Below are 22,152 nucleotides of genomic sequence, written 5' to 3'. Positions count from 1 at the left end.
TATTAAATTGAACAACTGAAATTTGAAGAACACAAATGATTATTTGAAGAGATAATATTTTCTCGTTTTGCGCTATAATCCAAAGTTAATTATCTTCATCTACATGCATACTCTGACTATTATTACGTGTTTGCGTCACTTAGTGTTTGGCTACGGTCATGCAGAACGCAAAAAACGACGCGATGCGATTCGGCAAGACGAAATCTGTTGAAATGTATAGCTCTACTTCGCCTTAAAAAGAGCTGTACATTTCACCACGGTAAGGCGAATCGCATCGCGCCGGCATTCGCGTTCTGCATAACCGTAGCCTTTGTTCCGTTCCCGTTTAATTATTTAATGAAATGAAATTTAAAAATTTTCAATGAACTTCATTCAAGATATCAGACAAAAAGAAATTACAATACTGCCAATGAACGGTCAACGTTTATTTACTAGAAAAAATGACTGACACGCAAGCAGCCGGGTTATCTTTCTTGTAGAAGTATTCTACTTCAACCTTGCGGTCGTGGCTTTGCATACAACCTTCTTGTGTTTTGTTTCCCAGGAAAATTTCCTTCAAATATTATGTATTGATATATTTTTAACAGCCAACTGGACATCTCTAGAGAAAAAGTGGATTTTCTCATAAAAATCGTATGGAAACTTTAAAAATCGGGCGCAAATCGGGCGTTTCACCGATCGATCTAAAAAGTTACACGGTTGTTATGGGACCCATAAGGAACACGAAAAGTGCATGGGAGCTAATATTTATTTTTTGTCCAACCCTATTGGTCAGTCAGAGTGTAATACAGGCTAAAAAGTAGAATGGGTGAAAGCAAAGAAGGGAGCATAAGAAAGCTTCCGGCGTGTAGCGAATAGGAGGATTAAAGCTTGACAGATTTTTGTTGTCTATCAACGTAACTAGTTCGGTATTTCTTCAACTCGTAAAACCCGAAGATATCCATTTTCTCCCACTTATTCATTATTGTAAGATAACACTCTAAAAAGCCAACTAAATGTGCCTAGTATTCCTCTTACAACTTTTTCAACTGTTTTAGCCCACTTATTTGGCGCCCTTCGAAAATTAGAAAGCGAACACCGCCTGCTTTGCCTTCGCTGTAAACCGCCACCAGTGTGCATTGCGCACACAAATCAACGACAAAATTATAACATGAGTAATTTATTTCACATAAAAGGTTATCGTTCAAACTAGTTTAGGTTTGTACGCCGTTGAATAGGTCAACTGTGTAGAATTATTCTCCATAACTTCATTGTTTGTTGGACTGCTGGGCATTGTAGATGCAATGTCATTGTTAATTTGTTCTATTTCGTTATGTCTACGTATCGTACCGTATCCTAAATAACTATCATCTGCTTTCCTGCAAGGCAAAAAGTCTGGTCCAGTTGATACATGGTTGGCGTTGTCATCAAAACTATCTAACTCACTACTGTTGAAACTATGATTGTTCGATGATATGGTTGGGTCCCCAACTATTTCATAATCATCTGATACATTTACGTTAAACCGCTGTGTAGTAAATTGTGTATTAATTGGAACAATTGTTTTATATCCACTGGATTTATAAGTTGTACGAAAAAAGTTCAGCCTATCGTATGTTTCATCAAAAATGCTATACTTCGTATAACTAAACGTAGTTGTAGATTTATCAGACAAATCATTGCCATGGTGTTCTCGCGATGAGCACAGTTCATCATTCAGTACTTTTTCCGTGTGGTTTATATCGTCTATTCCAAGTTTTTTCCAAGCTTCAGTAATGTCTTTAACACATTCATACTCCCGATCGCTTTTATGTGTTAATGATGCAGAATTGGAGGATTGCCCTGCCAACTCTTTTGAATTTTCAAGACTATTAAAATTTTGTATGAAAACAGATGTTATATTGGAACTATGGCGATGGCGTTCTTCAGGTAATATTTTTGAACAGTTTGTTCTATTCAAACTCGGTTTGAAAGTTTTTCGTGGTGGTTTGCATGGGATGATGCAGTTTGCATTTGTACTTGAATTGGATGCGGTTGTTATATCCGATGTTAAAATAACGCTCTGAAGAGAATTTTGACATTCCATATCGATACAAGCATCTGGAATTGTTGGTGGTAGTGGACTTCTTGAGCCGGCTTCCATACGTAATGCAAAATTCAGCTGATTTGATTGACTGGGTGTATCATTGGTGACTTTATTTTTCATAGATTTCATAATGGTTGCCATACTTCGGAAAATTTCTTGTGGATTAACATTGTCCAGTTTAAAAGTACCTTCACCGGTATCACACATCCGGCCGGCCTCGAACGTGAATTTCCCGTCACGATAACCATATTTACGAATGAAACGGTAAGGCCAACGCGCTACTATGAATGACTCATCGTCGTAACATTTTAACAAAATGTCTGAACTTGATAACATGAGAGTGTACAATTTAGGTTCTAGTCCACACTTAATGGAAGCATTTGTTGGTATCAACGTCACCGTGAATATACCTTCACTATAGGATGAACAATATAAATCATTGTCCTCTTCAATGATGGTACTATGGTACACAATACCGCTTTGTGATGGTTTTTCTTTGAACGCTACTGACTGTAACGCTACTTTCCATTGTTTCACAAGTAGATCATTACTGGAATGCAGTTGAATTTGTCCTGTTTTTGTAACAACATTTATAATGTTAACAGGGGACTGCTCGACTATGATTTTGACACAGTTTTCTAGCGTTACAATTCTTGTATTCTTGTCGTTTTCACTGTCGCTTATTTCTAGGCGCTCTATACCATTGCGACTGGCTTTGAATAATTGGAAGTATTTCGGCTGGAGGATGAAAAAGAAAAGAATCATATACGTTATACTGTTTGCTACTGCATTTACTACAACTTGGGGGCCATCCACATACCACGTGGACATCTTCGGGGAGGGGGGTGGGTTGGCTAATGTCCACGGTCCATACAACTTTTTTAGAATTTATATGGGCAGTTGTCCACGGAGGGGGAGGGAGGGGGGTCAAAATCGTTGAAAAACTGTCCACGTGGTATGTGGATGACCCCTTGTGAAATTTTGTATATATATCTTTTAATAAATATATTATTGAGAATTGAATAATAAATGAATTTCGTATTTTAGATTGATACAAATAGTGGTATATAGGTATACGCTCGCGAAATAAATCGTTTTTGCCTTTCCCCTAAGGCGTCGTTCACAAATTACGTAACGCATGAAAGGGGGGGAGGGGGGTTGAGTCAGCGTTAACTATTGTTACATAGAGAGAAGGGGGGGGGGTAGTTGAGACAGTTACGTAACTGAAATGTTTGCTCAAAATAGAAAATTTGAAGGAGGGTCAGGTTTTTTTTCACAACATCATTTGACACGGCACAATACAGGGGGGGGGTCAGATTGTTCAGCGTTACGTAATTTCAGGGGAGGGGGAATGATATCGAACGTTATTTGAAGTTACATAGGGGGGAAGGGGGCCTGAAAGGAAGATTTTAAGCGTTACGTAGTTTGTGTACGACGCCTAAAAAGGTATAGTAATTACTGCAAAAACCAAAGGTATAAAATAAAAGTGCTTCAAATGATCGCATGTCGTATATCACTCGACTCAGTTTGACGAGCAGAGCATTTTCTGCATGAATGTGTGTTCGTGAGTGTGTGTGTGTGTGCGTGTGTGTGTGCGTGTGTGTGTGTCTGTGTATGTGTGTGTCTGCATGTGTCCTACGACCCATTTTTGCCTTTCTCCTATTGCCTTTCTCCTAGAAAGGTATAGCAATCACTGAAAAAACCAAAGGTATAAAAGTGTTCCAAAGGGTCGAATCTCGTATATCAATCGACTTAGTTCAACGAGCTGAGTGTGTGTGTATGTGTGTGTGTATGTGTGTGTGTATGTGTGTGTGTATGTATGTAACGGTCTCCCAATCTTACTCGATTTTTTCAGAGATGGCTCGACCGATTTTCATTAAACTAATTGCAAATGAAAGGTCTAGTTGCCCCATAAGACCCTGTTGAATTTTATTGTAATCGGATTTTTAGTTTCGAGGTTATGTAATAAAATGTGAAAATCACAAAACTTCATTATCTCAGAAACTGCACAACCGATTTGAACAAAATTGATATCAAAAGAACGGGCTTGTTATTTGAACCATTTGTAAAATAGTTTTATAATGATTGGACATGTAGTTCAAAAGTGATGAAAAGAAACGTGTTTCAGAGACTGTTTAAACTCACTCACTTTTCTCAGAGATGGCTGGACCAATTTTCACAAAATTAGTGTCATATGGAAGGTCTTGTTGTCCCATAAGACCCTATTGAATTTTATTGTTATTGGACTTTAGCTTTGTCCGTTGTTTAATAATGATAAATCAGGCCATAAAAAGCAACAAGTTTCTAAGGCTACTTGAACTCACCCACTTTTCTTAGAGATGGAAGAACCGATTTTCACGAAATAAGTTGCAATAGAAAGGTCTAGTTGCCTGAAGAGACCCTACTAAATTTTATTATAACCGGACTGTAAGCTTGTCTGTTTTGTATGAAAATGTAAAAGTTATGAAACTCCCTTATCTCAGAAACTACACAACCGATTTGAACAAAATAGGTATCAAATGAACGGACTGTCTTCAAAACCCCTAACTAAGGAATTTTATGATGATTGAACATGAAATTCTAAGGTTATAAAAAGAAATGTGTTCAACAAACTTTTTAAATTCACTTGTTTTGCCAAAGTTGGCTGGACTGATTTCAACAATCTTAGTTTCAAATTAAAGGTTTAGGGCATCCTTAACAGTGTGCTACTATTTAAGTTGTTATGACGACTTTGTACAGCGCGGCTATTTTACGCACTCACCCGTTTTCACACCGGTCGTTGCTATCGTCTCTGTTTGACGTTTCATCCAGCATAAACCTTTAGCAGCGCTGTTACCGGGCTACCAAATCTGAGAGCGCGATGCTTCCCGGAGGCCCGGCTACTATTTCTCTAGCGCGTTTAGCAGCGTCCGGTGCGGTATGAAGTAATGATAGAGCGCTGCCAAACGGGGTATAGAAGCGCACTGTTAAGGATGCCCTTAGTTGTTTTATTGGTACCCATTTCCTTTGATCACAACACTGGTTGTCAAAATTGAAAAAAAATGCTGCTCTAAAGCTCACAATAGTTGCCCTAGAAAGAAAAAAATCACAGGAATGAGTAAAAAGTTATATTTTTGCCTTTCTCCTAGAAAGGTATAGCAATCATTGAAAAAACCAGAGGTATAAAAGTGCTCCAAAGGGTCGAATCTCGTATATCAATCGACTTAGTTCGACGAGCTGAGCATTTTCTGTATGTGTGTGATGTGTATGTGTATGTGCATGTGTATGTATGTAACGCTCTCCCAATCTCACTCGATTTTCTCAGAGATGGCTGGACCGGTTTCCATGGAATTTATTGCAAATGAAAGGTCCAGCTACCCCATGAGACCCTATTTAATTTTATTGTAATCGGAATTTTAGTTTCGAGGTTATGTATCAAAATGTGAAAATCACAAAACTTCATTTTCTTAGAAACTACACAACCGATTTGAACAAAATTGGTATCAAAAGAATGGGCTTGTTTTAATCATTTGTAAAAAAGTTTTATAATGATTGGACATGTAGTTCAAAATTTATGCAAAGAAACGTGTTTCAAAGACTGTTTAAACTCACTCACTTTTCTCAGAGATGGCTGGACCGATTTTCACAAAATCAGTGTCATATGGGAGGTCTTCTTGCCTCATAAGACCTTATTGAATTTTATTGTTGTTGGAATTTAACTTTGTCCGTTATGTATAACAATGGGAAATCAGGCTATGACAGGAAACATGTTTCTAAGACTGCTTGAACTCACCCACTTTACTCAGAGATGGATGGACCGATTTTCACAAAATAAGCTGCAATAGAAAGGTCTAGTTGCCTGATAAGACCCTATTGAATTTTATTATAATCGGACTGTAACTTTATCACTTATGTTTCAAAATGTAAAAGTTATGAAACTCCATTATCTCAGAAACTACACAACCGATTTAAAGAAAATAGGTATCAAATGAACGGACTGTCTTCAAAACCCCTAAATAACGAATTTTCTGATGATTGAACATGTAGTTCGAAAGTTATGAAAAAAAAACGTGTTCAGAAAACTTTTTAAAATTCACTTGTTTTGCCAAAGATGGCATGACTGATTTCAACAATTTAGTTTTAAATTAAAGGTTTAGTTGCTTTAATAGTTATATATAATAATTATTTAATAGTATACCCATTACATTTGATTTTAACACTGGTTGACAAAATAAAAAAAAAATGCTGCTCCAAAGCTCACAATAGTTGCCCTAGAAAGAAAAAAATTCACAGGAAAAGCTATAATTTTTCATTTTTTCTTAGCTTGACCTTTGGGGCCACACTTGTGTTGACCAGTGTAATCGGACTTTTATTTTAATCATTATGTGTTAAATTATAAAAATATTAAAAGTCTATTCTTTTAAAGATTACACGACTTATTTAAAGAAAACAGGGTTCAAACGAACAGGTCAGGTCCACAAACTTACAAAGAATCAAAACCCAAAGACTGTTTAAAACTAGCTGCTTTGATCAAAATCCGAAATTAGGAGTCATTATGATAGAAAAACTATTTATTTAGTACGAATATTACGTCAAGTTTCAAATACTAAGCTTCAATCATTCTTTCAAATACAACATCAATATTCTGAAATCCAAAGAGTGGATATACCTTTGTTGGATTATATTTGGCAATTGAAGAATGTTTCGCAAACGCGGGTTTCAAAATGAAGTATGAAGTTGATTCCTGGCCTCTGAGCATCATCCCGGGTACTGAAAAACTCACATTGCGTTATGTTTGTCCCTTTTAGACTGGTTTCCAGAAACCGGAAGCTACTGTCTAGTAATTTAAAATGGCGTCTGAAGATGATTTCTGGCCTCCGGGTATCATACCGCTACCCCAAAGCGTATTGGACGATATTTGTCACTTTAGGCTGTTGATCGGAAACTGTTGCCATCTTCGCCATCGAAATACCCAGATTAGGCAGTTCGGCTATTTTATGATGGATTTTATGATTCTATGATTCAACCAGAAGTGAAAAACCAGAAGTGCGGATTGAAAATGGAGTTTGAGGTCGGATTATAGCCATTGGATTTAATCCAGGATTCAAGAACCCATATTGATTGGTATTTGCCCATTCATTGGATGCCCATCAAAAACTGCGTAAAAGAATTTCATTTTCACTGATAAGATCATTCAAATTAATGTATAAGGAACAACATTTAATTGTAAATTATTTGAAATCTACTGACTAAAGTTGACATAAACAATCTAAATATTTATACGCAGTAAATGAGTACAAATCGATTATACCACAATCAAAAACAAAATCGCATCATTTATTTGAAAGAATTTATTGTTATTTGCATGTATATGTGTTAATGTTTGTTTATATGTGTGTGAATGTTATATTTTAAATGTTCGGAATAGTTGTGCTACTAAAAATTTGTTGTTTAGAATGAATAACAAATCCAGCAGAAATTATCAAGGTGTATTTTTTAAGTGTTGGTGTAAATCTATATTAACAAATATAAAGTTCGAATGAGAAAGGCTGGGTCTTACCGCTAGGTGGATTAATTTAGGTTTTACCTTTCTCCTAGAAAGGTATAGCAATCACTGGGAAAACCAAAGGCGTAAAAATGATCCCAATGGCCGAATGTCATATACCACTCGACCCCTTTCGACGAACTGAGCATTTTCTGTATGTATGTATGTATGTGTGTATGTGTGTGTGTAGGTGTAACTTTTTTTTCTCACTCACTTTACTTAGAGATGGCTGGACCGATATTCATAAAATTAATTGCAAATGAAAGGTCTAGTTGCGTCATAGGTTGCTATTGAATTTCATTGTAATCGGATTTTTAGTTTAGAGGTTATGTATCAAAATGTTAAAATCACGAAACATCAATATCTATGAAATCACACACCCGATTTCAATTAAACTGGTTTCAAATGATCGGGCTGTCTCCAAAACCCTTAACTATTAAATTTCGTTATGATTGAACATATGGTTCAAAAGTTATGTAAAGAAAAGTTATCCTGAGGTTGTTTAAATCACTCATTTTTCTCAGAGATGGCTGAACCGATTTTCACAAGATTAGTGTCAAACGAAAGGTCTAGTTGCCCCATAAGTTGCTATTGAATTTCATTGTAATCGGATTGTAACTTGGTCCGTGTTCATAAAAATGTGAATTCTCATAATGAAAGTAAACATGTTGACTTTCTCCTAACGATCACTGGCTAATTAAAAGGTAGAAAAGTTATCCAAATGGCCGAATGTCATATACTACTCGACTTAGCTCGACGAATCGAGCATTTTCTGCATGTATGCATGTATGCATGTATAGGTGTATATGTTTGTGTGTGAGTGTGTACGTGTGTATGTGCATCTTTTTTTCGCACTCACTATTATATGAGATGGACTGACCGATTCTTTCTATCTTAGTGTCAAATGAAGGGTCTATTTGCCGCTTAGGTTGCTATTGAATTTCATTGTTATTAAACTTTTATTTTTGCCGCTGCGTCAGAATGTGAAAATCGCTCTTATATCTCAGAAGCTATGAACATAGTTGAGTTTAAATTAATGGGCTTTTAAACCCTTAAACAATGAATTTCATAATGTTTGAACATGTGGTTTGAAAGTTATAGAAAGAAACGTAACCCGCAGACTGTTTAAAACTATAGCTACGATCAAAATATGTGGCTTCAACACCATTTAAATTGTGTGTATATGTATATGTGTGTGTGTGTAACGCTCTCCAATCTCACTCGATTTTCTCAGAGATGGTTGAACCGATTTCAATGAAATTAATTGCAAATGAAAGGTCTAGTTGCCCTATAAGACCCTATTAAATTTTTTTGCAATCTGATTTCTGGTTTAGATGTTATGCATCGAAATGTAAAAATCACGAAACATCAATATCTCAGAAACTACACAACCGATTTGAACAAAATTGGTTTCAAATGAACGGACTACCTAAAAACCCTTAACTTTTGAATTTTATGAAGATTGAACATGTGGTTCAGAAGTTATGGAAAGAAACGTGTTCTGGAGACTATTTAATCTCACTCATGTTTCTCAGAGATGGCTGGACCGATTTTCATAAAATCAGTGTCATATGGAAGGTCTTGTTACCCCATAAGACCCTATTGATTTTTTTCGCAAACGGATTATTACTTTGCCTGTTATGTTTAAAAATGTAAAATCCAGCTATGAAAAGAAACATATTCCGAAGACTACTTGGACTCACTCACTTTTCTCAGAGATGATTGAACCGATTTCCACGAAATTAGTGTCAAATGAAAGGTCTAGCTGCCTCATAACACCCTATTGAATTTTACTGTAATCGGACTGTAATTTCGTCTATAATGTATCGAAATGTGAAAATCACGAAACTTCATTATCTTAGAAACTACACAACCGATTTGAACAATATTGATATCAGATCAACGGGCTAGTTAAGGGTTAAATGATGAATTATGATTGAACACGTGGTTTTCAAAGTTTGGCTGCCCTATACGTTCCCTTTTCATTTGATTGTAATCAAACTTAAGCAACCGTTATGTATTAAATTGTTAAAACAACGAAAGTCTATAATCTCAAGTATTACACGGCTTATTTGAACATAACTAGTATCACACAAACGAGTCATCTCTCAAACTTACAAAAAACAAACTTCATAACAATTTGATATGCTGTTCAAAAGTTTTGGAAAGAAAAGAAACTCAAAGACTATTCAACACTATACCTGCTTTGATCAATATATATGGCCTCAACATGATTTAAATGTGGTATCGTACTATTTGAACGTTTTCGGTATCGCTCGTGATTAAATCGTTCGTAATTAAGAGTCATTATTTTTACTTCGCTATTTCTTAAGTACTAACATTACGTCATTACATTACATTACAAGTACTAACATATTTACAACATCAATATTTCAGAACTTAAAGAGTGAATATACCTTTATTGGATTTAAGCATTCATGTTAATCTATTTTTACAAATAATAAGTTTGAATGAGAAAGGCTGAGTCTGACCGCTAGGTGGATTAATTTAGGTTTTTGTTTAAGATTTAAGATATAAAATAAATGACATTTTTTTTCATTTAGAAAGCATAATGTTCGTTAGTTCTGTTTTAACGTGCATGTTTGTTTATGAATGACAGCGCAATTTCATTGATTCTCTTTCAATCCTACAAACATGTGCAGAAGATTTAGGTTGCGAATTGATTAAGAAAGAGGAGCTGAATATCGATGGTCTTCCAGAAATCAGCAATGAAGCTGCAGTTACTGCCTCGTCTTTCTATCTCGTCGATTTGCGACTCCATCAACAGCATCCTTGGACAGAAATAAACGCCTTCTCTAGTGATCTTTTATAGTCTTCTTTTCATTCTAGTTTCAGTTTTTCTTCCAGCAAAATCGTTCTAATTCAAAAAAAATACATTTTTTACAAATTTCTCAATTTTAAATCAATTATAACCAAAGAAACGATAAAACCGATGACGTAAAGGAGGAGTTCTATGAGGTCCTCGAGAAAACGTATGGAGAGTGCCCACAACACGATATAAAGATCGTCATCGGAGATACGAACGCACAAGTCGGACGAGAGGAGTTCTTTCATCCCGTTATTGGTAGGGAAAGCCTTCACTCTACCACCAACGACAACGGCTTGAGGCTAGTGAACTTCGCCGCGGCCAGGGGAATGGCCATCTGTAGCACCCATTTTGCACGTCTGAATATTTGGAAGCACACTTGGAGACACCCCAACGGAGAGGCATGCTCCCAGATCGACCACATGCTGATCGACGGCCGGCACTTCTCAGACGTCATAGATGTGCGGTCCTTTCGAGGGCCAAACATCGACTCGGATCACTATCTCGTGGTAGGCAAGATTCGCGCCCGGTTGTCCAATATATTTAAATCGAGATCGGCGAGGAAGATACATCTGGACATCCAGAGGTTATCAGCGGAAGGAGTTGCTGCAGAGTATACTCGGAAAGTTGATAGACGGATCGGTGGACCAGCTGGAGTGGACCTGAACGAGCAGTGGAAGCACATCCATGATGCGGTCAGCGAAACAGCGCGAGAGGTGATAGGCATGACAACGGGAACCACGCGTAGTGGGTGGTTCGATGCTGAGTGCCTAGAGGTGACGGAGGAGAAGAATCGAGCCTACGCCAACACGTTAGTAGCAGCTAATCGTGTAACGCGTCAGATGCGGGAGAAATACCGGGAGGCAAGAGCTGCCGAAAAGAGGCTTCATCGCCGTAAGAAACGTGAGCACTACGATCGCGTCCTAGCGGAGGCGGAGAATTGCTTCACCAGGCACGACACGAGGAGCTTCTATAGAACGATCAACGGAATCAGGAACCGGACCGTGCCAGTACCTGCCATGTGCAATGACAGGGAGGGGAATCTGATTACCGATAAATCGCAGGTGGCCAGGCGTTGGAAGCAACATTTCGAAGTGGTGTTGAACGGCGAGGAAGGGAGGAGAGTCGTCGAGGGGAACAGGATAGAAATTGGGGAGGACGGACAAGCTGTGGACCCACCAACATTGGACGAGGTGAAGAACGCTTGCAAAGAGCTAAAAAACAACAAAGCCGCTGGGAAGCACGGCTTACCGGCCGAACTTTTCAAAATTGGGAGCGAGCGGCTGTGTAGTGCAATTCACCAGATTATCCTATCTACAAGAAGGGACATAGACTCGAGTGTAGTAATTATCGAGGCATAACCCTCCTCAATACCGCTTACAAAATTCTCTCTCGTATCCTGTTCCAGCGACTGAGGCCGTTGCAGGAAGCCTTTGCTGGAGAATACCAATGCGGTTTTCGAGTGGGGCGATCTACAACGGACCAGATGCTCACCTTGAGACAGATCCTCGACAAGTTTCGAGAACACAACCTGCAGACACATCATCTGTTTATAGACTTTCGAGCGGCGTACGATACAGTGAAACGCAACGAGCTGTGGCAAATAATGCTAGAACATGGTTTCCCAACTAAACTGATTAAACTGATACATGCGACGCTCGACGGTTTCACATCATGCGTCAGGACAGCGGGCGAATTTTCGGACGCGTTTGTGACGTTAGATAGTCTGAAGCAAGGTGACGGGCTCTCGAACTGTTCAACATAGCTTTGGAAGGTGCGATACGGACGGCAGGTGTGCAGAGGAGCGGCACCATCATCACTAAGTCTCACATGCTTCTGAGCTTTACGGACGACATTGATATAATTGGAATAATCAGTGTGAAATACCGTAGAGCAGTTGAGGAGGCCTTTACAGCTCTCAAAAGGGAAGCAGCGAGAATTGGACTCACCATGAACACTGCCAAAACGAAGTACATGGTGGCTGGCAGAGAGCGTGGTAGTTCTACGGGTGTTGGTGCTGCGGTGGAGATGGATGGAGATACTTTCGAAGTGGTCGACGAATTTATTTATCTTGGTACTCTCGTGACATGTGACAACGAGGTGAGCCGCGAGGTGAAGGGCGGATTGCGGCGGCGTATAGGGCTTATTACGGATTGCGTAGCCAGCTTAGGTCCCGTAGCCTACAGATCCGTACGAAATTTGCGCTCTATAGGACTCTGATCCACCCGGTGGCGCTCTACGGACATGAATCGTGGACCGATCAACGAGCGCTTGGGGTCTTCGAGCGTAGAATCCTGCGATCAATACTCGGAGGCAAACTAGAGAACGGGGTGTGGCGCAGGCGCATGAATCACGAGCTGTACGAAGTATACAAACACGCTGATATTGTCAAGCTGATGAAACACGGCAGGTTACAGTGGGCTGGCCATGTAGCACGGATGGCGGATAAGCGACCGGCAAAGATAATATTTAGTAGAGAACCGGATAGAGGCCAACGACTTCGAGGCAGACCGCGCACGCGCTGGATGTGTACTGTCGACGAGGATGCCAGAGCAGCGGGTGTAAGGGGAGACTGGAGAGTAGCAGCCCAAGACCGAGTTTTGTGGAGACGTATTCTGGATTCGGCATAGGATCTTAATGATCTGTCGCCATAAAAGTAAAGTAAGTATAACCAAAGAAGGGGGAGAGAGGTATAAAAACGTGACTTAATTAAATGAGGGATGGGGCTGAAGAAGTTGTGACAGTTTGTGACAAGGGGGAGGGGGGAGTTAATTTTTCCAAATTTTGCGTGACATCATTAATGGATGGTCCCTAATGTTTAAAATGTGAAATCCAGCTATGAAGAGAAACATATTCCAAAAAAAAAAACATTTGTTTTAAGTTTTGTTTCTTTCTAAGTGCTTCCTATTCTCTCTAGTTCGACGTATTAAGACACTATTGATTGCGATATTTTCTCAGCTTTCCAACGAAACCAACAGAATTGGGATAGCTAGCACACTTCTTGTGCTAGACCTTGTTAAAGAAAAAAATAACCGAAAACTGCAAAGGTAAATAACTCTGTAATAGTTGAATTTTGGTCATATGCGTAGAAGGACTTTTTTCATCAAGTAGGGTCTTCTATCACCCCTTTGAAGGATTTAAAGTGAGCTCCCTAACACATTCGTATATTTATGGATTTTGAGAAGGATTGATTGACTTTTCTCTGGTTACAAATAGTTTTAGACAACGATTATTGCGCACAAATGTGTTTGTTTAGTTTAAATTATATTCATGTAGACCCTGATGTCAGATGAATGCAAATAATAAATAATAATAATAATAATAATAATAACTATTTCGAAAGGCTCTTTGCATTCAAACATGTGGAGTTCTAGAGTAACCATGGTAGAGAGAGGATAAAGGGTAAAAATTGTTCCAATTTAAATTGCTTCAAACATGAAATTTACCTGCAACACGTCGTTCATAAGATCGAACATTGCCTGTTACAGAAAAAAAAGTATGCCTGTCGTGATAAGTCTCAGGCAGTTGATATTAGAAAATATACTCTCGGTAGAAATGCTACCTGAGTTAATCAATGTATTTCTGTTCTCCACTGGTTTTGATTACCCACATTAACGGTTATTTTAGAATTACCAGGACATGGCGGCGTTTAGCTCAAACTAACTGCAACCTTTGCATGTAAAAGTCGATTTTGTACAGAAGTACAAAAATTGGTGGTACAATTGGAGAATTACCAATACATTTTGAACTTTGTTTTGATTTGGTGATTGAACTTTATTTACCTTTCCTTGCCTTAACAATAGTTAAAAAGCCTGGGCATTGGTAAAAATTTGACATATGGTTGTCGTTACAATTGGCACAGCGAAAATTTCTTTCACATGGGCCATGTGTCCTTTTTGTGAGAAGAGTTTCCACAAATTAGGCATTTTTGGTCCCTATTACAGAATTTCGACCCATGGCCCTATCGCTGGCAAATACAGCATTGAGTGATATGTTTTTTCACCTCCGTCAAATTTTCTAAACAACACCCACTTTACCCGCACATTAAAGATAGCATGTGCTTTTTCGAACATTTTTGGATTATTACCCGCAGTGTGATCAAAATGAATCAAGTAATTAACAAGAGGGAACTCCAGTTCTCTGAATATTTCCGCCTTGTGAGTTTTGTTTTATTAGAGTTATTTGAATAGGGGCTATGCCAAGTAATTCTGTTGTATTTTCACCTGCCTCGACAATTGGCATTGACAAACTGGCAGGAAGGGTGGGATAAAGACGACCTTGGGCGATGGATGCACTCGATCTCACCCAAAGTGTCCACAAAAGCTTGGTTCGAAGGGTTAGATTTAACTCGGGATTTCATTCGGGTTATTTCGCGCCTTTGCAAACGCACACCTCTATCGAATTAACTTAGTCGATAGTATTCTGTGCGAATGTGGAAAATACGAAGATATTGACCACATACACTACCCGTCATAAGTTTGGAATCGCTTTACTGAGTATTGCAACACCCAGTTTGAATATTGCCACACCTCCCGAAAAGCTTAGCATCAATAGGCGGATATCTCGTGTATTCGACAACCTAGAAAGTTGCGGTTTTCAGCAAACTTGTTCAGAAGGTCAGAGGCTACTGTATGGTAGCCAATTCAGTGTGAAATTTCATCGCTATGTGGCGCTAGTCGGCATACAGTGTGTCGTATCTTGAACTTAACTAGTCTCACGATTCCGACCTGCTAGAAAGTTGCGGTGTTCAGCAAATTTGTTCAAGAGGGAATACTTCTACATGGTAGACAATTAAATACTGAATTACTCCGCTATGCGACGCTAGGGTGCATGCAGTTTTTCGTATTTAAACTTAAACTTATCGCGAGATTATTACTATCCACAAAGTTTCGGTCTTCGGCTAGTGCCACTAGTTCTGGTCAAGCATGTCGAAATACAGTACATAACGCTACATGTGTGTTCCAAACTATTCCACCGATCCTATTTTGATTACAATTCAGTGTCAACACAAATCAAAAACGACAACTTCGGCAACCACCAGGGCGAGTGTTTTTGACTTCGTGTATACATTTCGGGTGTCTGCTCGTTGGATGGGGCTTACACGCGCCTTCTCGAACGCACCATCACAATCAATCGGCGCGGGTAATAGCAGAGAAATTCAACAATTATTTCGTTGACAGTGTTCAATCGATCAATCAAAGCATTGATTCGGTCAATGACCGGACGAAATAATACAGCCAATCAGTAATAACTGTAGCTTTGATGGTTTTCATCCTATTACTTTTGCAGAGTTGAAAGATATTTGTTTTTCTTTGGAAAGATCGGCTGGTATCGACAATGTCAAGGCAAAGGTAATACAAGATTGCTTTCATGTCATTGGACACGACCTGCTGGACCTTGTTAATGAATCATTACAAACGGGGCACGTGCCTGAAGTTTGGAAGGAATCGCTTGTGGTTCCTATCCCTAAGATTACTGGGACGGATGAAGCCGAAGAGTTCCATCCCATTAACATGTTGCACACATTAGAGAAAATATTAGATATATTATTGTAAAAGGCCAGCTGATGAATTATTTAAATAGTAATAACTTGCTTATCCCAGAGCAATCAGGTTATCGAGAGGGTCACTCTTGTGAATCTGCTTTGAATCTGGGGTTACCAAAATGGAAAGAAAAAATCGAGGCTAAAGAAACTATTTTTGCGGTGTTTTTGGATCTAAAACGCGCTTTTGAAACAATTTCTAGGCCCTTATTGTTACAAACATTGGAGCGCTTTGGTATCGTAGGGACAGCATACAAATGGTTTGAAAGCTATTTGTGTGCTAGAACTCAGAAGACTCGTTTTAACGATTTTGATTCGGATTCCATTGCTAATACACTTGGTGTACCGCAAGGAAGTGTTCTAGGGCCCATTTTATTTATTATTTACATTAATGACATGAAGCGAGTTTTACGGTTCTGTGATATTAATTTATTCGCTGATGACACTGTTCTGTTCATTGCAGCGAAGCATCCGCTTGATGTTGTAGCACTTCTAAACCAAGATTTACATTATCTAGCGAATTGGTTGAAATTCAAGCAACTAAAGTTAAACATTAGTAAGACAAAGTACTTGATAATTTCTTCAGCCAACTCCAGACTAGACGTAAATATTGAAATTGATGGTAAGACGATTGATCGCGTAAATGAAATAAAGTATCTTGGAGTAATTATTGATGACAGATTAACTTTTAAGTCTCACATTGATAATGTCATCAAAAAAATGGCCAGAAAATACGGTGTCTTGTGCCGGTTAAAGAATGAATTGACTGTTAGTAGTAAAATTCAATTGTACAAGTCAATCATTTCACCACATATAGATTTCTGCTCATCCATTTTATTCCTGGCAAACAATACGCAAATATTGAGATTGCAACGTTTACAAAATAGAATTATGCGATTAATATTAAAATGTAATAGATACACTTCCTCGAGTTTTATGCTGGACGCATTGCGATGGCTTTCTGTGAAGCAAAGAGTATATTTTTTGACAATGGTGTTTCTATATAAAATTTTTAATAATATGTTGCCTCGATATTTGTGTGACCGGATTGATAGAGGAAGATATTTGAACAGGTACAACACTAGAAACGCGGAAGATGCCAGAACACCAAATTTTCTTTTTGGAAGATCACAGAACTCTCTGTTGTACAAAGGAATAAACTTTTTCAATTCGATGCCCAGGCAAGTAAAACGTGCAGCAACAATGGCAGAGTTTAAACGGCTTTGTATTTCACACAAATAAAAATTTGGTACATTAAGTTTTTATGTTCATTGATGATGATGGATTTTTTGTTTGAATATAGTTATATAATATTAAATAGTAGAGTAAAAAAAGAGTCGGCTACACATGTTTGAGTCACTCGCGCGTAGACTGACATAGACAATCTTGATATTGAGTACATCAGGTTTAAACCCCTGAAATTGAAACAAAAAGCATATCGGGTTGACAAATTGCTTTTTTGGTTTGTAATATTTTTGAAAATATTTTACTTTCTTTTTAACAATTCATCTGTTTTTACGATTTAAAATAGGGTTTGGAGCGAAAACTGAAAAGGCTTGAGTTTGCCTGTGATCTGTAGAGCTCGTTATCGAGAACTATAGTATCATTGGATCTCTCTCGTAGTTCTAGATCTTTATCTAGAACCAGTTCTGATTAGTGAACGCTCTTAAACATTAGGTTCAATTCCTAATCAAGTCCAGAAAATTTTCGGGTTGGAAACGTTCTGGATGAGCCTTGGATTGGATATTCGTCATATTTTTTTGTAAATTATTGGTATTCATTTGAAGGGTTACTTAATTTGTTCAAGAGGGAATACTTCTACATGGTAGACAATTAAATACTGAATTACTCCGCTATGCGACGCTAGGGTGCATGCAGTTTTTCGTATTTAAACTTAAACTTATCGCGAGATTATTACTATCCACAAAGTTTCGGTCTTCGGCTAGTGCCACTAGTTCTGGTCAAGCATGTCGAAATACAGTACATAACGCCACATGTGTGTTCCAAACTATTCCACCGATCCTATTTTGATTACAATTCAGTGTCAACACAAATCAAAAACGACAACTTCGGCAACCACCAGGGCGAGTGTTTTTGACTTCGTGTATACATTTCGGGTGTCTGCTCGTTGGATGGGGCTTACACGCGCCTTCTCGAACGCACCATCACAATCAATCGGCGCGGGTAATAGCAGAGAAATTCAACAATTATTTCGTTGACAGTGTTCAATCGATCAATCAAAGCATTGATTCGGTCAATGACCGGACGAAATAATACAGCCAATCAGTAATAACTGTAGCTTTGATGGTTTTCATCCTATTACTTTTGCAGAGTTGAAAGATATTTGTTTTTCTTTGGAAAGATCGGCTGGTATCGACAATGTCAAGGCAAAGGTAATACAAGATTGCTTTCATGTCATTGGACACGACCTGCTGGACCTTGTTAATGAATCATTACAAACGGGGCACGTGCCTGAAGTTTGGAAGGAATCGCTTGTGGTTCCTATCCCTAAGATTACTGGGACGGATGAAGCCGAAGAGTTCCATCCCATTAACATGTTGCACACATTAGAGAAAATATTAGATATATTATTGTAAAAGGCCAGCTGATGAATTATTTAAATAGTAATAACTTGCTTATCCCAGAGCAATCAGGTTATCGAGAGGGTCACTCTTGTGAATCTGCTTTGAATCTGGGGTTACCAAAATGGAAAGAAAAAATCGAGGCTAAAGAAACTATTTTTGCGGTGTTTTTGGATCTAAAACGCGCTTTTGAAACAATTTCTAGGCCCTTATTGTTACAAACATTGGAGCGCTTTGGTATCGTAGGGACAGCATACAAATGGTTTGAAAGCTATTTGTGTGCTAGAACTCAGAAGACTCGTTTTAACGATTTTGATTCGGATTCCATTGCTAATACACTTGGTGTACCGCAAGGAAGTGTTCTAGGGCCCATTTTATTTATTATTTACATTAATGACATGAAGCGAGTTTTACGGTTCTGTGATATTAATTTATTCGCTGATGACACTGTTCTGTTCATTGCAGCGAAGCATCCGCTTGATGTTGTAGCACTTCTAAACCAAGATTTACATTATCTAGCGAATTGGTTGAAATTCAAGCAACTAAAGTTAAACATTAGTAAGACAAAGTACTTGATAATTTCTTCAGCCAACTCCAGACTAGACGTAAATATTGAAATTGATGGTAAGACGATTGATCGCGTAAATGAAATAAAGTATCTTGGAGTAATTATTGATGACAGATTAACTTTTAAGTCTCACATTGATAATGTCATCAAAAAAATGGCCAGAAAATACGGTGTCTTGTGCCGGTTAAAGAATGAATTGACTGTTAGTAGTAAAATTCAATTGTACAAGTCAATCATTTCACCACATATAGATTTCTGCTCATCCATTTTATTCCTGGCAAACAATACGCAAATATTGAGATTGCAACGTTTACAAAATAGAATTATGCGATTAATATTAAAATGTAATAGATACACTTCCTCGAGTTTTATGCTGGACGCATTGCGATGGCTTTCTGTGAAGCAAAGAGTATATTTTTTGACAATGGTGTTTCTATATAAAATTTTTAATAATATGTTGCCTCGATATTTGTGTGACCGGATTGATAGAGGAAGATATTTGAACAGGTACAACACTAGAAACGCGGAAGATGCCAGAACACCAAATTTTCTTTTTGGAAGATCACAGAACTCTCTGTTGTACAAAGGAATAAACTTTTTCAATTCGATGCCCAGGCAAGTAAAACGTGCAGCAACAATGGCAGAGTTTAAACGGCTTTGTATTTCACACAAATAAAAATTTGGTACATTAAGTTTTTATGTTCATTGATGATGATGGATTTTTTGTTTGAATATAGTTATATAATATTAAATAGTAGAGTAAAAAAAGAGTCGGCTACACATGTTTGAGTCACTCGCGCGTAGACTGACATAGACAATCTTGATATTGAGTACATCAGGTTTAAACCCCTGAAATTGAAACAAAAAGCATATCGGGTTGACAAATTGCTTTTTTGGTTTGTAATATTTTTGAAAATATTTTACTTTCTTTTTAACAATTCATCTGTTTTTACGATTTAAAATAGGGTTTGGAGCGAAAACTGAAAAGGCTTGAGTTTGCCTGTGATCTGTAGAGCTCGTTATCGAGAACTATAGTATCATTGGATCTCTCTCGTAGTTCTAGATCTTTATCTAGAACCAGTTCTGATTAGTGAACGCTCTTAAACATTAGGTTCAATTCCTAATCAAGTCCAGAAAATTTTCGGGTTGGAAACGTTCTGGATGAGCCTTGGATTGGATATTCGTCATATTTTTTTGTAAATTATTGGTATTCATTTGAAGGGTTACTATGTCTGAAATTAATAACCAGTCCGTTATTTGTTTGCCAACTGGTTACATTGCAAGTTTTTTAAAATATCTCATATAGATAAATCGTCCAGCTCAAACCGATGTAGGGGTATGAGGTGGGATCATCATCATCATCACCATGTACTGAAGTCACAACCACTCGGCTTGCATATAAACCGACGGCGTTGGGTGTTCGGTCTTCAGCTTGTAGCGGAAAGTAATACTAAATGCCCTCTGTGGTGTTTAAATCCTTCAACATCGGATTAGAGGCATGTCTACTGCAACTGTTTGCAGCCGAGGTAATCAATTTAGTCGCGATATCGTCAATTTTCCCCATTGTAAAACGGATTGTGAATGTTAATGATCAAATTGTCAACATACCAACACAGTCGCTTGCTACATGTTGTAACCTTCTCAAATGAAGGCACTTCTTTATAATAAACATACATAACCTTACGTATTGTGTGAAGTGATCAAACTGTCAACATTCAAATTGGTTTAACTTCGTCATGTGTAAACAATCAGTGCTGATAGAATTGCGTAAATGAAGAGTGTTACTGTGTTACTGAATATTGCAACTATCTAAACAGAGTTTAAGATAGAGTCAGTTGGAAACACTTAAAACTTTATGCACACTAGCAGCACATTGAGAAAAAATTCCGAACTAAACTGTTAGCCAACCAGAAACTCTTGATCATTTGAGTAACTTTGCTGAAAATCGCAATTCTCTAAATGATGGGATTATTGAGTTACACTGAATTCGAAACGCTCAAAACTATATGCACACTAGCGCTGCGTTGCGGTCGAATTTCGCACTATACTCTCCACCAATTACAAGCCCGTGGCCTTCTGAGTAACTTTGCTGAAAATCGTAACCCTCTAAATGGCGGGATTATTGAGCTAAACAACGTTCAAAACACTCGAAACTACATGCACACCAGCATGGCGTTGCGGCTTAATTCCGCACTATACTGTCTGCCAATTACAAGCCCTTGACCTTTTGAGCAACTTTGCTGAAGACCACAACTCTCTAGGTTTCCAGATTCAAAAGATAGAGTTACATAAATCTGCCCATTTTAAGTGATGCTAAACTTTCGGGGTGTTGCAATACTCAGTAAAGCGATTCCAAACTTATGACGGGTAGTGTAGTTTTCGTATGCTCAAAGTACCATAGAGCAATGACCAAGCTTATAGATTCTCTCTAGAAACAGAAAGTGACGTTTTCAATGCAAGTATGGGATGCGTTTGCTAGCCGCAACCCCGCGCTTGTAATACCTATTTATGACTTTTTAAGAGATATCAAGTATCAAATTTGATATCTCTTTGCATTTTCTCCTTATTTTTTCCAACACAACTACCCTCAAAAACTTTCACACTTTATTTGACTCATGAATATGATTTTTTGTCAGAAAGAAAATGATAGTGTATGCTCTCCTACTCAACCGCTGCCGAAGTAGTCCCTTCCTCCACAATTTCCCTCTCACCGGACCACACCTCTGCTGCTGCTCAGGCGACATGATCTCCTGTTGCTATCCTTTCTTCCCCTAACGACCGGCATATGGAGAGACAAACACAACGAGAAAATCGCTTCTCAGAGCTGCTGTAATCAGTGCGTCTTGAACTGTCCTACAGATCAGACGTGTTTTCGGTTGCTTGTGGACTGGTCTTTGACTGCCTATAGCTTCAAAGTTTGTGTTTTGTCAGTGTGTTTTTAAAGACTACCTGAAAGCTATTTCCCATCAGTCTTTCTCAAGACTATTGAATTTAACATTTGTTTTAACTTTTTTCGTATCACCTGAAATTTTTTTTTTCTTCAT

General features: G+C 38.1%; 1 protein-coding gene across 1 annotated transcript in view; it reads right to left on the bottom strand.

The window, feature by feature from the left end:
- Nucleotides 1–1,143: 1,143 nt before the first annotated feature.
- LOC129717062 (uncharacterized) overlaps nt 1,144–22,152 on the bottom strand; it is a 41,564-nt gene continuing 20,555 nt past the window's right edge. Inside the window, exons 2-3 of the mRNA XM_055666906.1 lie at nt 5,063–5,130; nt 1,144–2,803 (exon numbers count right to left, since the gene is read on the bottom strand). Coding sequence (XP_055522881.1) covers nt 1,184–2,803; nt 5,063–5,130 — 1,688 coding nt within the window. The 3' untranslated portion in view covers nt 1,144–1,183. The remainder of the gene's footprint in view (nt 2,804–5,062; nt 5,131–22,152) is intronic.

This window comes from Wyeomyia smithii, chromosome 1, assembly GCF_029784165.1.
Source record: "Wyeomyia smithii strain HCP4-BCI-WySm-NY-G18 chromosome 1, ASM2978416v1, whole genome shotgun sequence".
In the NCBI taxonomy this organism is placed as follows: domain Eukaryota; kingdom Metazoa; phylum Arthropoda; class Insecta; order Diptera; family Culicidae; genus Wyeomyia; species Wyeomyia smithii.
Note: the sequence above shows the minus strand (reverse complement) of the source record. Positions and strands in the feature narration are given on the sequence as shown.